We start from the raw sequence: 17,699 nt of genomic DNA on the forward strand, positions 1-17,699 counted from the left end.
TCAGAGGAGTTTGTCATGAGGCTGGCTCTGTAAGGAACTGATTCTACAGTGGTGGATGCCTCTCTCATAAACTGAAACAACAGAAAGTAAAGAGAGGGCTTAGGGGAGACCTGATAGCAGTTTCCCAATACCTGAAGGTCTATTACAGGAAAGGGATTATTACTGTCCATAGCATCTGAGGGCACAATAAGAAGCTATGGGTGAAATCTTGTCAGAAAGAGATCCAACCTGAAAATAAGGAGGAGTTTCCTGACAGTGAGAACAATTATTCAGTGGAACAGCTTGTCTCCCCAAGTTGTGGGTGTTCCATAGCTGGACGTTTTCAAGAAAAGATAGAAGAATCGTTTGTCCAGGATGGTATAAGAACCCTGCCTTGGGCAGGGGGTTGGACTAGAGGATCTCTGAGGTCCCTTCCAGCCTTATGATTCCATGATTCAGTACCAAACTATGGTCTCAACCTAATATGAGGGTCATTATTATACTCACGCTTTGGTGTAATTCAAGATAAAGTCGACTCCCTTTTCACTGTCAAATTGGATGTTGCGAGGCAATTCCTTATGAGACTTGGCATCTATGCTCAAAGGAAAACCTGGCTGCCATTCTGTCCATCTAGTTAAAAATAAGAATTATTGAATAGAAACCTTTGAGCGATTTTCAGGACTAAAATAATAAAATATCTAAAAATATTAATACATTTCAGATCAAGCAAAGATAAATGGTTATCAGTGGTCTTTAAATTGTTTTAAAACCCAACTGAAAGAACTGGGGAGGAAACATTTGGAAATGACTGGAACTGAGATGGATAACTATAGAGGAATGACTATTGGATTTCTTGGAATGCGTTGGAATGTATTTTGTAATGCAACAACTACAGAAGCGAGGGGTCCTTGGTGCTCTGAGCTTTATTTATTTATTTATTTGCAGGTGTTTCATTATCCTAACTAAGTGCAAGTAAGGAGAGCTGTTTGCTGTCATTTTATATTCTGTGACTTGCCTGTCTATGTGGGTGGAGGTGGTCTTGGAGATTCTTTGGCTTACTAATGGCTCTTTGGCAGTTTCTTGATTGGGGTATTGTTTACTTGATTGTTGGTCTGAAGTTAACCTTGGAATTAATCTAAGATGATCTGGGTCAGTGGTGAAATTCATTTTTTTTTACTACTGGTTCTGTGGGTGTGGCTTGGTGGGCATGGCAGGGAAAGGATACTGCAAAATCTCCATTCTCACCCCACTCTGGGGCCAGCCAGAAGTGGTATTTGCTGGTTCTCCAAACTACTCCAAATTTCCACAATCGGTTCTCCAGAACCTGTCAGAACCTGCTGAATTTCACCCCTGATCTGGGTGCTGATTACTGACGGAGAGGTGCTGGAGTCTTTTTGTTCTCTTTGGGGCTGGTTGATTGTCTCTTTTGCATAGTCTATAGAAGTTGTTAGCATCTATGTGTCTATTGATAGCAGATTTAACAGATTAGCAGAGTTGGAAGGGACCTTGTAGGTCATCTAGCCCAACCCCCACACCTAAGCAGGAGACCCTATACCATTTCTTTTTTTTTAGTTTTTTTAGTTTTTTTATTTTTCCTTTCCAATTCATTCATAGATATACATTCTACTAATTGCTATTTAACATTTGTCTATTCATCATAGTCTCTATACTCATTTTTATACATATATATATAATACAGTTTGGGTCACATTCTTGCTACACCATGCCTCCATCTTATTTTGCAACAACCTTACTACATCCATCTTCTCAACCTCTCTTCTCTACCTTCTTCCTTCCTCCTCCACTTCCTACTTTCTTCTTCCCCTCTTTCCCCTCTCTTCCTCCCTTTTCCTCTTTCTTACCCTCTCTCCTACTCTTAATTCCCCACCCTTACTTTCTCTGCTTTACCCTTTCTTCTGTTCCCTCCTCATCCCCCTTCCTTTCCATTGTTGTCCTTGCTTATTTACTTTCTCTGATGGGTTCTCGGGGTGGTGTTTCAGCAATCCCAACTTTATCTTCATACAAATAATTTTCTCTCTTTACATTTTATTTCTAGTATTAGTTCCATTTATGTCATTTTTCCGCTTGCATATTTAAATTTTAATATATTTTCTTATTTCCCCTCCCCCTAATTTAATAATGTGTCATCTGAGATATTTATTTCATGTTTTGTTCCTTTCTCTTTCTATTTATATCTTTTTTCAAGATAGTCATAAAATCACTCCCATGTTCTGTAGTACACTGATTCCTCTTTGTCCTTTATTCTCAATGTCAACCTGTTCATTTCTGCACAGTCTAGTATCTTCTGTATTACCTCCCATTCCGATGGGATTTTATCTGCTTTCCAATTTTTGCAAATACAATTCTAGCTGCTGCTAACAGTACAATCAAATATGAATCTTTTTTACTATATTTCTGTCAGATCCCTAAAAATGATACTGCCATTCAATTGGGAGGAGGGGGACCTCAGAGTTAAATCACTAGCTGTATCTGTAACAACTGAGTTTTACAACTTTACAACTGGTTTCCTGTCACTGGAAGACTGAAGGTCCCAGCATTTCTGGAGGGATGTTTATGATAGCCATGTGGGATAACTTACTTTAATGTCTAACTAGAGATAGACATGGGAACGTGTGTTTTATTGACTCTCAGGGCAAAAGAGTTAAGGAAACATCTTCACATTTGTGTATTGGTCAGAATCTGCATTCGGACAAAGGTCATTATCAGCTTAATCCCACTTGCATTGCCTAAAGGGTTTCAGATGCTGCTTTGCCTCAAATGGTTTCCATCCTGACTGATTAAAGGTTCCTTTTGAAATAATCCGTTTCAAGAGTCTTTACTTTCTCAAGTTAGGAGAGGAGTCATTACATAAAGCAGCATCTCTCTGCAAAGTGGTCAACCAGGAGAGGCAACATTTTACTCTATCATGGGGACCCAGCAAACCATGTCTGCGCATAACAGCGAACAAGGGGGAACCAACTGCTGGAGAAAGATGGAAATCCCTTCACAACCAGAGACCTGCTCCTTGTACCCTGGCGGAGAGAACGAGGTGAGCTTGGAGGACCCCAAAAAGCCCCATTGATCTATTGGAATTGGGACGAAAGACGGCTGGGAAGGAAGAACCAGGGGAGTCACTCTTACCTGAGGTAGCCGAAAACCAGGGTGGAAATTGGAGTTAGAAGCCCTCTCTGACCAGGAGGAGTTAAATGAAGCCTCGCTGAGAGAGGATCCTCTGAAGAGGCATGTAACCCAGTTGGTGATGGAAATTTTAGAAAATCTCAACATCAGGACAGGCAACCAAGAAGCATTGGAAGGGCGGCAAAGAGGAATGATGCCAGGGGAACTAACCCCCCTCTGGTCCCTGCTGATCAAGCTGACGTCACAGAAGCAACAGCTAGGAACCCAGAAAACCCTCCCCCCAGTTGGCGCATGGGTTGGGGCCCACTCCTAACCAACCCCGAAACCTGCAAGTAGAAAGGAAAACTCCTTCCCTGGGGGTAAAATTTGATGGGAACCCAAAAAAATTGGGAATTCTTTGTGGCACACGTGCTAACCTACATGCAAAAATATGGGTGTGATTTTCGAACCCAAGGAGCCCGACTGCGAGTGGTCAACCTAGCCCTGAAAGGAGCCGCCGCCAGATGGATGGTGACTTTACATGATGCTGATGCACCAGAACTGCGGGACTTTGAACGTTTCATGATGGCCCTGCGACGACGGTTCGAGGACCCCCTTGGAGACAGCAAAGCACACGACCGCATTAAAGTTTTGAAGCAGGGACGCCGGCCAGTGGAGAGTATACCGAAGAATTCCGAGACCTGGCATGTCATGTGAACTGGCCAGACTATATCCGGGTAAGCTGGTTCAAGGATGGGCTGAGTGATGACTCTGCAATGCTTGTGTGGTCCGAGGTGCCCCAAACCACCTACATGAGTGGTATCTCATTGCTGAAGAGGCAGAGATTGAATGGCCAGAAATCAGTAGCGAGCAGGACGGATGTGGAAGAAATCCCCACCCCAATGGAAACAAGAACCTTTTAAACCGCAAATGACACCTTTTCCGAAATCCTCAGCCTGTTCCAAGTGTGGAAAAGAGGGGCACCAAGCTGCAGAATGCCGTTCTCAGGCACTGGCTAAGAAACCAGACTGCCCATTGGGAGGGGAAAACCTACGAAACCTGGCCAACGCGGAAAGGGGACAGCTCTTAAGAGCAGGAAGATTGTAGAATCTCCACCCGCTCCCTTCTTTTGAGGAAGAAACCCCGGCTTCGCAGCAGGATGAACCATAATCATCCGGAAGTGATCCAGAGGTTGAACCACTGGTAAGCAAACCAATTATACCGCTTACTTTGCCCCTAAAACTGTTTATCCCCAACTGGGAGAGGGGGGTGAAAATTTCAGCTTTAGTGGACTCGAGGTGCACCCACTGTTTGATCAGCCCAACCCTGGTAAGGAAGTTGAGGATTAATGTAAGGAAGCTGAAAAGCCCCATAGCTTTTTGCCAACTAGATGGGTCAATAGCAGGGGGGGAGCCAGCTTCATTTGCCACTGAGCCTCTACAGATAGGCATCAGAAGCCATGAGGAAATGTTTACATTTATAGTGGCGCCTGGCATGGAATGGCCACTAGTTCTGGGTTTTCCATGGCTGAAAAAATGGAACCCCAAAATTAATTGGAAGCAAGGCACCATAAGAGTGCAGATGCACCTGACTTTTGCTGAAAATCCAGACAAAGAAACTGAAGGGGCAGAGCACCTAGAAACAGCAATGCCTGTTTACAGTATGCCAACCCAGGGCATACCCAAAGAATATAAGGATTTGGGAATTTCTTGGATTGCTTCCTGGGCGGGACACTGATGGAAGCAGCTAGACATAGCTGCTCCTGAGTTACCAGTCGCATTATCTGTTCAGATGATCATCTATCAGACATCTGACGGCAAGAAGGGAAGGAGAGAAGTTTTGTCGAGCAAATGTCTTTCTGATCTTTGCAGCTTCTGTGTCTGCGAAGAGAGAGGGGGGGCCAGCTGAAGGCAGAACTGTTCCGTGCTGGAAATCTCCAGCTGCTTTGCAGCTCAAAGTAAGCGTCCCTCCCACTCAGATCAAAGATTGAATTACTTGATTTCAAAACGAGCAGAATTCGTATGCGAGAGCATTAATTGTTTATCTAAATCCTAGCTTCTTTTTTACAAGATCCTCTTCCGTTATTTTATCTATTCAAAGAGGCGTTTAAAATGGTGACGAGCCAGCTGAATTGCTGAGTAACAATGTTTATCTAGTTATACGGAGTTTCAAAACTTCAAAGGAAGGGAGTGAATTATTTTGCCTCACAACAGGCCAACAGATCTTTATTAATTAGTTTCACTTTTAAAATATTTTTTGCTAATATAGAGACGTTCAAAACGGTGGTGATTATGCTGAACTGTTTCGTTACAATGCTTATTTTTTAAAACCTTCTGCAAAGTCCTACGAAGTTTATAAAAAAAAAAAAAGTACCCTTTTCCACAACTGTATAGCGTGCCAGTAAAGTTTTCCTAATTGCTTGAAGATAAAACTTGGAATGGCCTCAAAACCAAATCCTAATCTGAAACCGCCTTCTTCAGCTCCCAGAAGTACATCGCCAATACTTGGTACAAAGTCACAGCCACCGCCCTCTATGCCCCCTACTGGAGAGTTACTAACGACAGAACTCTTCCTGAGAGAACTGAGTGAAGCTCATAACATGCTGACAATTAAAGTGGAAAACAAACTGAAAGAGTTTAAAGAGATAAAAGAGGAGATATAAGAACTTAAGGATGACTTGTATGAAAAAATTGATACCAGGGTTGCTAAAATGAAAGATGATATGCTGGGACTTGTAACTGTACTGACAGAACATATTTCTGGAATTGAAGATAGTTTAGAGGATCTTAACGAAGCTAACACCAATTTGACATCCAAAACTGAGGTGGTGCAACAAAAAGTTGAAAACGCTGAAAAATAAATTATTATGCTACAGTACAGGCAGATGGAGCTGGCATTAAGAGTAAGGGGGTTGCGTGAGGATAAACAGGAGAACTTGAAACAGATTCTTTCAGAAGCCTTTGATTGTCTGGTGGGAAGACCGGGGTCTAACTTTGACTGGCAGATCGAAAAAATTTATCGTGTTAATTCTTGGGTGGCAAAAAAAGAAGCAACTCCCCCGAGATATAGTTATATATTTTACTACAAGAGAGCTCAGAAACATGATATTACAAGAGTCTTATAACACTAGGCTCCAAATTGGGGGCCAGGATTTGACTGTTTTGAAAGAAATACCACCTCAAATGCTAAGAGCCAGGAGAGACTATGCTTTTTTAGTGGAAGAACTCAGAAACCGTCAGATACAGTACAGATGGGATGCGCCATTTGGTATTATATTTACATTTGACAGGCAAAGATATCGTCTCAACTCCGTATGGAAAGCTCGAGATTTTTATCACAATATTTTGAAGGCGGGACACCCTGCACCATCTGGATCCGGAGAAAGACCACAAGAAGGACAAGACAGACAGCAAACCACACAACTACCAGACAAGATGTACCATCTCCCCTCCCCAGAAGGGCAAGGTGTTATGGAACAAAGACCTAGCCGTATGACTACCAGACGAATGGAAAAACAAGCTAAAAGGCAACAACCTCAACAATCACCGGCCATTGATCAAGGAGTTACAGCAACAAGCTCAGAAGCCGTGGGAGGAGCTAGGCCAAAGATTAAACAGGCCATGCAGGAGGCTCTAAAAAAGCTTCAGGTAACCAAAGATGACAACTAAGATTTTAACATGGAATGTCAATGGACTGAATTCTCCACAGAAGAGAAAGAAAATATTTCACTATCTTAAGCAGTTTAAGAATGATATAATTTGTTTGCAAGAAACTCATATTAAATCAACTGATCAAAAATATTTGATTAACTCAAAACTTGGTCAACATTTTGTAGCTTCTGCTATGGAAAAGAAAAATGCTATAGTTGTATACTTAAGAAAAGACATCAAAGCTGAATTAATTGAAGCAGATCCCTTTGGAAGATATATTGCGTTAGATCTAATCTTAGAAGGGAAAAAGACATTACTTTTGGGAATTTATGCTCCTAATCAACAGCAAGACGGATTCTATAGAAATCTTCATGCTAAAGTGGGACTATAGGTCTTGTATACTATTGGGTGATTGGAATGGTGTGATAGATACTAAAAGAGATAAGAAGACTTCTCGCCCAAATACTAAGATGCGAGCAAAGCTACCCAAACTTTTTTTTGACATGATGGACGACTTTGAATTGAGAGATATTTGGCGAGAAAGAAACGCAGCGGAATATGATTTCACTTTCTTTTCTGATAGACATCAATCCTTTTCAAGGATTGATTTTATACTAATCACTAATGATTTGCTTTCTAGGGTGAGGAAGACAAAGATTGTGGCTAGGGTCCTTTCGGATCATAACCCAGTTTGGATGGAATTGGGAAGGGCAGTGCAGGCAAGAAGGTCTTGGAGATTCAATAAAAACTTATTTAGATATGAAAAGTATATTAATGATTGTAAAAAATTGTTATCTGAATACTTTGTTTTGAATATGAATAAGGGGACACCTATGGAATTCGTATGGGATGCAAGCAAAGCGTATGTGAGAGGAGTGCTGATGAATATAAATAAAACACATAGATATAAACAAGGGCTAAAACGAACAGAATTGGAAGAGGAAATTAAGAGGAAAGAGTTGGAGTTAACAATGAATCCAGGCGATACAAAGGTTAAGGAAGCAATCACCATATTAAAATCTCAATTTGACATGTTGATCTCTGACCAGGTAGCCACTAGTTTACTATATGCAAAACACAATACTTTTTGTAACGCAAACAAACCTGGCAGATGGTTAGCTTATCAGATCAGGAAAAAAAGGAAAACTCGAAACATATCTAAACTGACTTACAGAGGGAAGGAGGTGTTTCAACAGGAGGAGATTCAAAAGGCATTTCGGGATTTTTTTACAGAATTGTATAAAGGGGATAAAATTAATGGTTTAGATATAGACAAATATTTAGATAAAGAGAAAATACCCTCAGTTAGAGAAGAGCACAGGCAAAAATTGAACCAACCAATAACCTTGGGGAAAATTTTGCAGGTAATTAAGCAATTAAAGCTAGGGAAAGCACCAGGTACAGATGGTTTGACAGCGGTTTACTATAAAAATTTACAGTTAGAAATGATAGAACCTCTTAGAGAATTATTTAATAAGATTCAAACGGAAGGTAAGGTGCCTCCATCTTGGAAGACAGCGTTTATATCTTTGATACCCAAAGAAGATCAAGATACTACCCAACCAAAAAATTATAGACCGATCTCATTACTCAATGTAGATTATAAAATTTTTACTAAAATACTAGCAAATAGGTTAATGCTGGTTATTCAACAATTGATACACACCAACCAAACAGGTTTTATACAGGGGAGACAGATGAAAAGTAATGTTATATTAATTATTAATGCACTAGAATATTTGGGAAAGAACAACCAAATTCCTGCTTGATGTTATCAATTAAAAGTGCTACCATTTGGGCTACAAGGGGCCCCTGCAGTATTTATGCAATTAATAAACGAAATGTTGCAGGAACATTTATATAAGGGCTGCATAGTCTATATTGATGACATTTTATTATATTCTGAGACCAAGGCAGAACATGTAAAACTAGTCCGGGTGGTTCTGAACAAACTTCTCTCTGCAAAACTTTATGCTAAATTCTCCAAATGCGAATTCCATCAAGAAAAAATTGATTACTTAGGATACCGCATTTCACACCAGGGCATAGAAATGGATCCTTCAAAAGTGCAATCGGTACTTCACTGGGAACCACCCAGAACACTCAAACAGTTGCAAAGCTTCCTGGGATTCACCAACTTTTACCGGCAGTTTATCCCCGCTTTCACCCAAATTGCTCTCTCCATCACCAAGCTCTTAAAAACGAAGGGGGAGGGTAACCCGAAACTGAAGCAGCCTTTGAACTGGACAATGGAATGCCAAGCAGCATTTGAAAAACTTAAAAGGCTGTTTTCAGCAGAACTGATCCTAAAGCACCCAGACACAGAGAAACCATTCATCATACAAGCAGATGCTAGTGATGTGGCGATAGGAGCGGTCCTGCTTCAGAAAAATGAGAAAGACCAATTACAACCATGTGCTTACATATCCAAAAAATTGAATGAATCTGAGTAAAGGTGGGCCATTTGGGAGAAAGAGGCTTATGCAGTTCGATGAGCTCTTTTAACCTGGAGACATTTCCTAGAGGGGAGTAAGATCCCTTTTGAAGTTTGGACGGATCATAAAAATTTAGAAGCCCTAAAGACCCCAAGGAAACTCTCTCCAAAACAAGTTCGATGGGTTCAGTACTTTAAAAGGTTTGAATTTACGCTCAGATACCTCCCGGGGGGGGGGGGGTCCTGGCAGATGCACTATCCAGGAAACTGCAATACAATAGTATGAAGCCAAATGTAATCAAACCCATGACACAAGACAATCAACTAGCCGCTAGAAACCACCAGATCCCAGGGAAAACGAGATACTCTAGAGGACAATGACACCACCCAAACTTTTAAATAAGCTTTAACCACCGATGAATGGTTTTTGAGCCACAAAGACAGCTGCCTGATGAAAGATAACCTAGCTTGGGTGGGAGGGAAGTTGTATGTTCCAGCTAACCAAAGACTGTACTTAATGGAAAGGTGTCATGACTCCAAACTAGCAGAACACTTTGGTTTTGTAAAAACTTTATATCTAATTAAAAGGCAATTTTGGTGGCCATCACTAAAAAAGGACATAGAGAGCTACGTAACCAGCTGTCCAATTTGTGCGGCAGCTAAAAGACGCCAAGGCAAAGTGCCACGACTGTTACAGAAGGTAGCTGAGCCTTCAGCACCCTGGAAGGAGATTGCTATGGATTTTATTGTTGAACTACCAGAAAGCGCAGGGAATACTATCATTTGGGTCGTAACAGGCTTGTTTTCAAAAGAGACACATTTTACACCGTGCTAAACGATCCCAACTGCCAAAAGTCTAGACAAGGTATTCCTCATACACATTTATCGCCTTCATGGAGCCCCACATAGAATCATCTCTGACAGAGGGGTCCAACATCTCTGACAGAGGGGTCCAATTTTGAGGGGCATTCTTAAACTTACTGGGCACCAACCAAGGACTGAGCTCCAGTCACCATCCGTGCACCAATGGTCAAACTGAAAATCGGAACATGGTTCTAGAACAACAGATAAATCTTGGAGATTTATGAGCCTGAGTTGTTGAACTTTTGGGTTTTGTGGGTGTAAGTGGATTGCAAATTCATCAAATTTATTAAACTTATCAAGTGAAGAAAGGATTAGGGTTTGAAGAACCTGAAGATATATGTGTGTGTGTGTGTGTGTGTGTATGTGTATGTGTGTATGTATGTATGTATGTATGTATGTGTGTGTGTATATATATATATATATATATATATATATATATATATATATATATATATATATATATATATATATATATACATACATACATACATACATACATACATACATACATACATACATACATACATACATACATACATACATACATATATATATATATATATATATATATATATATATATATATCCCTCTTTCCTTTCCTTTCCTTTCCTTTCTTCCTTTCTTTTGGATTACAATAATAACAAATCTGAATTATTTGGAGACTCTGGTGGTGGATTGATTTGTGAAAATATTCTTTAATTGGAAGTTGGTGGGGGGTTGAGGAAATATTACACATTTTTGGAGGATCTTAAGACTATTCAAAATAACTAGTACTAAGCAAATTAGGGAGAGAAAACACATCTGCATCCTCATCAGCACCACCAGCAGCAGCATCTAGTCCAGCAAGTCAAAGATCTTTGGATAGCATGTTGCAGCAGGAGAAACTGAACATGAGTACGATGCAAACTGAATTGAAATTAATACTCCAAACATTTCAAGAATCCACATAAAACATTTTGAAGACATGAAGGAAAGAATGGAAAAGATGGGTGATAAAATGAAGAATATTCAACAAACAATAACTAAAAATGAACAACGGATGAGAAATCAGAACAGAGAAGAAAGTGGAAGAGATGGATGATAGACTTACATTCGCAGACAAAAATTCTAAGAGAACAGTAATCATGTTGGAGATGGATAAAACTGATTACTTCTTGAAGTTCAAGAATATCAAGGAAGAAAGGGGGGAGAATCTTGAAGAGATAATGCCAGAATTGTTGGTGGATGCCTTGGAGGTGGACAAACAGGAGATGCTTGTTGGGATGGATGAAGTATATATAAGATATACGTCAAAAAATAAATTTCCTAGAGAGGTACATTTTAGATTTACTAAGAAGGCATTAAGAACAGAGATACTTCAAAGAGCAAGAGATGACCCATTGAAATACAAAGGAAAAGAAATAATAGTTCTGAAACAGATCCCTAGAAGAGTAAGAGACATGAGAAAACAATACCAATTTCTGACAAGACAGTTAATTAAGCATGAAGTAAATTTCAGAGGGCTGATATCTCAGGGAATACTGGTGGCCTGGATGGATCAAAAGCATAGATTGGATACTATAGAGAAAGTAGAGCAATTTTATGATGAGCAATTTGGATCATATGAGGAAAAAAGAAAGAGGAGGTAGATGACAAGAAACAAGAAGAAGCAGCATCAGGAGGAAATGTACAACAAAGATGAAATGGAATTAAAGGAGAGAGAAGAATGAGAAGGTACAAAGATAAGAGAACAGAGAGAAGTAACAGTGACTAGAACCACAAGACCTGTCTACAAGTAAAACTATGGAAGATGAAATAAAACTGCGGTCTATTAATATAAATGGATTGAATTCTTCTATGAAAAGATAAAGAACTTTCAACAAATTAGGAAAGCTAAAATTATATTTAATTTGTCTCCAAGAGGTTCACAACAAAAAACAACATAATAAATTATTGGAATATCCCAAAATTGGGAAATTATACTCCTCATAAGCACAACAAAAGAAAAGAGGTGCGGTTCTACATATTAAAGAAATGATAAAAGCAAGACAAATCTTTGCGGGTGAAGAGGGGAGAATTTTGATGGTGGAGGTAACAATGAACTATAAGCAAATATTTTTAGTAGCAATATATGCACCAAATAATAAACAGGAAAAAAATTATGAAAAACTACACAAGAAAATTATAGCGTTGAAATGTGAAAATATTTACGTGATAGGAGATTTTAATGCGATTGTAGACACATAATTGGACTATAAAAGTAGTAAAGCAAATAAAAAACCTAGAAAAATACTTCCAAAAACTTTCCTTAAAATGGTAGAAGAAATAGGTTTTAAAGATGTATGGAGGAAGATAAACTCTAAAAGAAATCAATATTCATTTTATTCAAATAGACATGTCTTGGTCAAGAAAAAGAAACAAAATCAAAAGATGATAGTAGAAGAACATAAGAGACTGGAATTATAATTACAGAAAGAACCAAACAAGAAGATATTAAAAAATCAAATGGAACTGATAAAACTTAAAATGAATCTACTAGATCCGTGATGGCGAACCTATGGCACGTGTGCCACAGGTGGCACACAGGGCCATTTGTTAGGGTACATTAGGCATTGCCCTGCCAGCTGACGTCAACCTTCATTTTCGGCTGTTTTTTGCCCTCTGGAGGGCGAAAAACAACCCAAGGTCAGGAAGTGTCTTCTGAGTTGCCTGTAGGATCATTTTTTGCCCTACGGAGGCTTCGGGGAAGCCTCTGGGGAAGGGGAGACTGGAAAGCCTCTGGAGCCTGGGGAGGGTGAAAAATAGGTCCATCATGTGCCAAAAGTGGGGGGAGCATAGGGGGTCAAACATGCATGTGTGTGGTGAGCTGCGCGCATAGAATTATGGATGTGGCCACACCCACTGCGCTCCTGCTTTTGGCACATGATGGCAAAAAGGTTAGCCATCACTGTACTAGATAAAGAGTATTTGGCACAAAAAATTAAAAATGCTAAACAGAATTTCTTTGAAAATGTGAATAACCCAGGAAGATGGCTAGCATATAAATTGAAAACAGGCAAAGAGAAGAAATGGATACATAGGTTGGTAGATGAGAAAGGAACTTTACATTATCAAAATGAGGGTAAAAAAATAATTCAAGACTATTCTGAAAATCTGTATAAACAAGAGGAAGTTTCAGAAGAGAAAATTAAACAATATTTGGAAAAAGCAGAATTACCTAAAATACCAGAAGCTGTGAAAACTATATTAAATAAACGAATATCAATGATGGAATTGTCAGAAGCGATTAAGAGATAAAAGAGCAATAAAACACCAGTACCAAATGGATTACCAGCAGAATTTTATAAATATTTACAATATACTCTAGGCCTATCAATGTTGGAAATTTAAAATGAAGTATTGATTGATACGAAGGTATCAAATTCGTGGATGGAAGCAAATATTACCTTGATTCTGAAAGAAGACTCAGATTTAACCTTCAGATGAGGACCCAGATTGTTGTTGGGGGCAATATGCTGACTCTGTAAAGCGCTTAGAGAGGGCTGAAAGCCCTATGAAGCGGTATATAAGTCTAACTGCTATTAATGCAGATAAAAAATTATAGGCCCTTATCTCTACTGAATGCTGATTACAAAATATATGCTATTATATTCAATAATAGCAGAAAGATTAAACATATTTTAAATGAATTTATACATCCAGACCAAAATGGCTTTTTACCTAAGAGACCAATTAAAAACAACATGAGAATGATTTTAAATACGTTGGAATATTATGAAGCACACCAGAGGTGGTTCCTCCCGGTATGGTATGGTACGCCAGAAGAGGTAGTGAAAATCTGGTAGCCATGCCCCCAAACCAGTGAAAGAAAGAAACAGCTGACAAAGAAAGAGGAGTGTAGGCCTGGGCTGTTGGAAGAAGCGCCCGCACTTCATTCTCTTTGAGAGCCGCCTTGCTTGCCATGGAGAAAAATCAGGGAGAGAGGGGGAGGAGAAAGCCAAGCTTCTGCTAGGGATGGCTTTCTCCTCCCTTTCTCCCCGATTTCTCTCCCACCGCGCTCGCTGGGGAAGGAGGCAGGGATGCTGGCTGGTGCTCACTTCTCTTACTGTTCATCATCGCTGCCCCTGCAGCCCGCCTGCTGCAGTCCCGCCTGCCCTGCTTAGCTGGGTGGCTGGACGGGAAAGTGGCAAGGGGGTGAGCACCAGCCAGCATCCCTGCCTCCTTCCTCCGAGAGCTGCTGCGGCTCTCGGATGGAGGAGGCAGGGATGCTGGCCGGTGCTCACTTCCCTTACCACTAACCACCGCTGCCCCTGTGGGATGGAGCATTACCCGCTTCCCCCCTGCCAGCTGGCTGCACCCTGGGCCCCACCTGCCCTACTTAGCTGGGTGGCTGGACGGGAAAGTGGTGAGGAGGAAAGTGGTGGTGAGCAGTAAGGGAAGCAAGCGCCAGCCAGCATCCCTGGTTCCTTTCTCTGAGAGCCGCAGCAGCAGGGGAAACCGAGGTTTCTTTGCCAGCCTCCCAGCTGATCCAGCCCCCCCTTACACACACATCTTGCACTGCAGCAAGTGTGGTATGTATCTGTGTGTGTATGACACGTGTGCCTTCCGTGGCGTGCCCAACACCTTCAGGCACCCAGCAGGTCACCCGCCGAGCAGCAGAAAAATCAGGCTTTGGCAAAAGGAAAAAAAGCCATTTGAAATTAGCCATCTCTGTCGCTCTGCTAAAAAGGCGGGAACCGCGGTCAGGAGATAACAGGATAACTAACCATATTCAGTTAACCCCCAGAGCGGGGAGAGGCTGAATTGGAGGATCTATGAGTTGGTTTGTAGGACACGGATGGCCGTGATCATAGGATTTGTTGGGCGTCGGTTTTAGTTCATAGAATATATCTACGAATATAACTGGAAGGGATGTGTGTGTGAGAGAGGGGGGAGAGAGAGAGAGAAAGAGAAAGGAAGGAAGGGAGAGAGAAAAAAGAGAGAGACAAAGATAAAAAGAAAAAGAGAGAGAAAGAGAAAGGAGAAAGTGGGAGAGAGACAAAAGAAAGAAAGGAGGGAGGGAGGGAAGGAGGGAAGGAGGGAAGGAGGGAAGGAAGGAAGGAAAAAAAGAAAGAAAGAAAGAAAGAAAGAAAGAAAGAAAGAAAGAAAGAAAGAAAGAAAGAAAGAAAGAAAGAAAGAAAGAAACATGACCACAATTGAGCCCAAAATTTTGGTCACTAAGCAAAAGCATTGTTAAGTGAGTTTCACCACATTTTACAAGTTGGCCATGCCCACCTGGTCACATGACCGCCAAGCTATGCCCACAAAATAGGTCACACCCAGAATAGGTATTAAAAGAAAATTGAAGCACACTCTGGAAAATTGAAGCCCATCCCTGAAGCACACTCTGGAAAACAAATTGTGTTGATCTTTTTAAATGCGCAGAAAGCATTTTCAATTAAAATGTATGGGCTTTGGTGAGAGATTTATTAACATGATAAAGGCAATATACCATAAACAAATGGCAAAAGTGATGGTAAATGGAGATACAACAGAGAATTTTAATATTAAATAAGGCATAAGACAAGGATGTCCGCTATCTCTGGTACTATTTATATTGACATTAGAAGTGTTAAATAGAAATATTAGACAAAATATAGAAACTAAAGGTATGGAAATAAAAAAGGAACAATATAAATTACAGGCATTCGCAGATGATTTGGTCTTTATTTTTGAAGACCCACAAGAAAATGGATCTAAATTAATTAGGAAAATAGAAAATGATGAAGTTGCAGGACTGAAAATAAATAAAGAAAAACCTAAAGTAATAGTTCAAAATGTTACAGATACACAGAAAAAAGAACTAACGAGGAAAATAGGTTTACAGATATTTAAGAAAATTAAATATTTAGGAATTCAACTAATGGCAAGATGTGTAACGATTAAACAAGCATAATATGCCACGCTCATCAATTGGAAGGCTTAAATCCAGGAAAACCCCACTGATACTTGCACAGCAGCAGCATAACACTAACCTTGATGTCAAATCCCAGTAGAAAGTAAACCGGACTATCACATGTCGATTCCCCGCACACACACACACACAAAATGATCTGACACAAAATTTAGCAAGTTCCAATGCTACCCACCAGTGCTGGAAAACTCTGAACCACATCTTGCATGGCATATGCCAAGATTCTGTTTAAATGGGGCAGAGTATAGTCCCCTGAATGTGACTGTGGTGCTTCTTGTCAGACACTGGATTACTTAATGACTAGCTGCCATTTGAGAGTTTATACAGAAGGAAAAGCAGACTTTTTCCAACTAATAAATACTTAATTGGCTAAATGGCCTATATCTTAATATATGGAACATTTATTTTATTTTATTAATCAATGTATTTTAAAATGTAACCTACAACATATTCTTTTTAATTTCTCAAAGCTTACAAAATTGACTACATATTTCCATCATACCTGTACTATAGTATTATGTTTCTTTTATATAATTTTATTATTTATTTATTTAGAATTTTTTTTTGCCACCCATCTCGTATCCAATGACTCTGGGTGGCTTATTACTGTTATTTAGGTGCTCTATCTCAGCGGCCCCCAACATTTTGGACACTAGGGACTGGTTTCATGGAGAAAGGCTTTTCTGTGGACCGGAGGGGTGTGCTTTATGCCATACACTAAATAAATAAATATATAAATACCAGTTGGTTTTAATTCAGATTATAATATAATCCTATAATACTAAAATGGCAATTGCCATTTTATTTATTTATATATATTGTGGGGACTGTTTGTGTGAGTGTCTGAGTATGCCTGATTCGGAGGACCTGGCGGGGCAAGCGGGGGCCATTGGGGTGGTTGGGGGAATTATGCCCACGGGAGAGAGTCGGAGCATTGCGGTCATAACAGGGAGAGGCAGATATGGCGGGGACTTTAGGGCTGGCCATTATCGGGGAAGGAGGGTTCGCTATATTGTAGAGATCCCTCCTTCCGGCCCTATGAGTCCCACTCCAAGGTCAGATGGCGTGAGCGATCAGGACCCTGGTCTCAGGCTGCTGTCGCTAAATGCCAGGTCTGTTATTCATAAGGCTCCCCTCGTCCGGGACTTGATTGTAGACGAGGGGGCAGACCTGGCATGTATTACTGAGACATGGCTGGGCACGGAGGGAGGAGTCCCCCTCGTAGAGCTGTGCCCAGACGGGTTTCAGGTGCTTCATCAGCCGAGAGCCCAGGGAAGGGGTGGCGGTGTGGCTATTGTAGTCCGGGAGTCTTTAGCTCCTCGTAGGATCCCTGCTCCGGAGCTTGCCGGGTGTGAGTCCCTACTAGTGAAGTTGGACCTCAAGGGTCAAGCGGGTTTGCTGTTAACGTACCTGCCTCCCAACTGCGTTGCAGCGGCCCTCCCTGCGCTCCTCGAGTCAATAGCCGAGCTAGCAATTGAGTTCCCTAGACTAATGGTTCTGGGGGACTTCAATCTGCCTTCGCTCGGTGAACACTCTGACGGAGCGCAGGAGTTCATGGCCTCCATGACAGCCATGGGCCTGACCCAGGTAATTCGAGGCCCTACCCACTTGGCGGGACATACACTCGACCTCGTATTCCTCTCGGAGCAGTGGAGTTATGATCTTGATCTGAGGGGAAATGAGACCATTCCCCTGTCGTGGTCAGACCACTACCTGCTGAGGC

The 17,699-nt window shown here is 40.8% G+C and overlaps 1 protein-coding gene across 1 annotated transcript in view; it reads right to left on the minus strand.

Annotated features, from left to right (window-relative positions):
- The window catches only part of ALOX5 (arachidonate 5-lipoxygenase), a 133,938-nt gene that overhangs the window by 92,043 nt on the left and 24,196 nt on the right, over positions 1-17,699 (minus strand). Inside the window, exon 4 of the mRNA XM_087726546.1 lies at positions 487-609. Coding sequence (XP_087582672.1) covers positions 487-609 — 123 coding nt within the window. The remainder of the gene's footprint in view (positions 1-486; positions 610-17,699) is intronic.

Source organism: Thamnophis sirtalis, unplaced genomic scaffold (assembly GCF_051295495.1).
Source record: "Thamnophis sirtalis isolate CommonGarterSnake01/CBP01778 unplaced genomic scaffold, rThaSir2_p1.2 scaffold_12, whole genome shotgun sequence".
NCBI classification, from domain to species: Eukaryota; Metazoa; Chordata; class Lepidosauria; order Squamata; family Natricidae; genus Thamnophis; species Thamnophis sirtalis.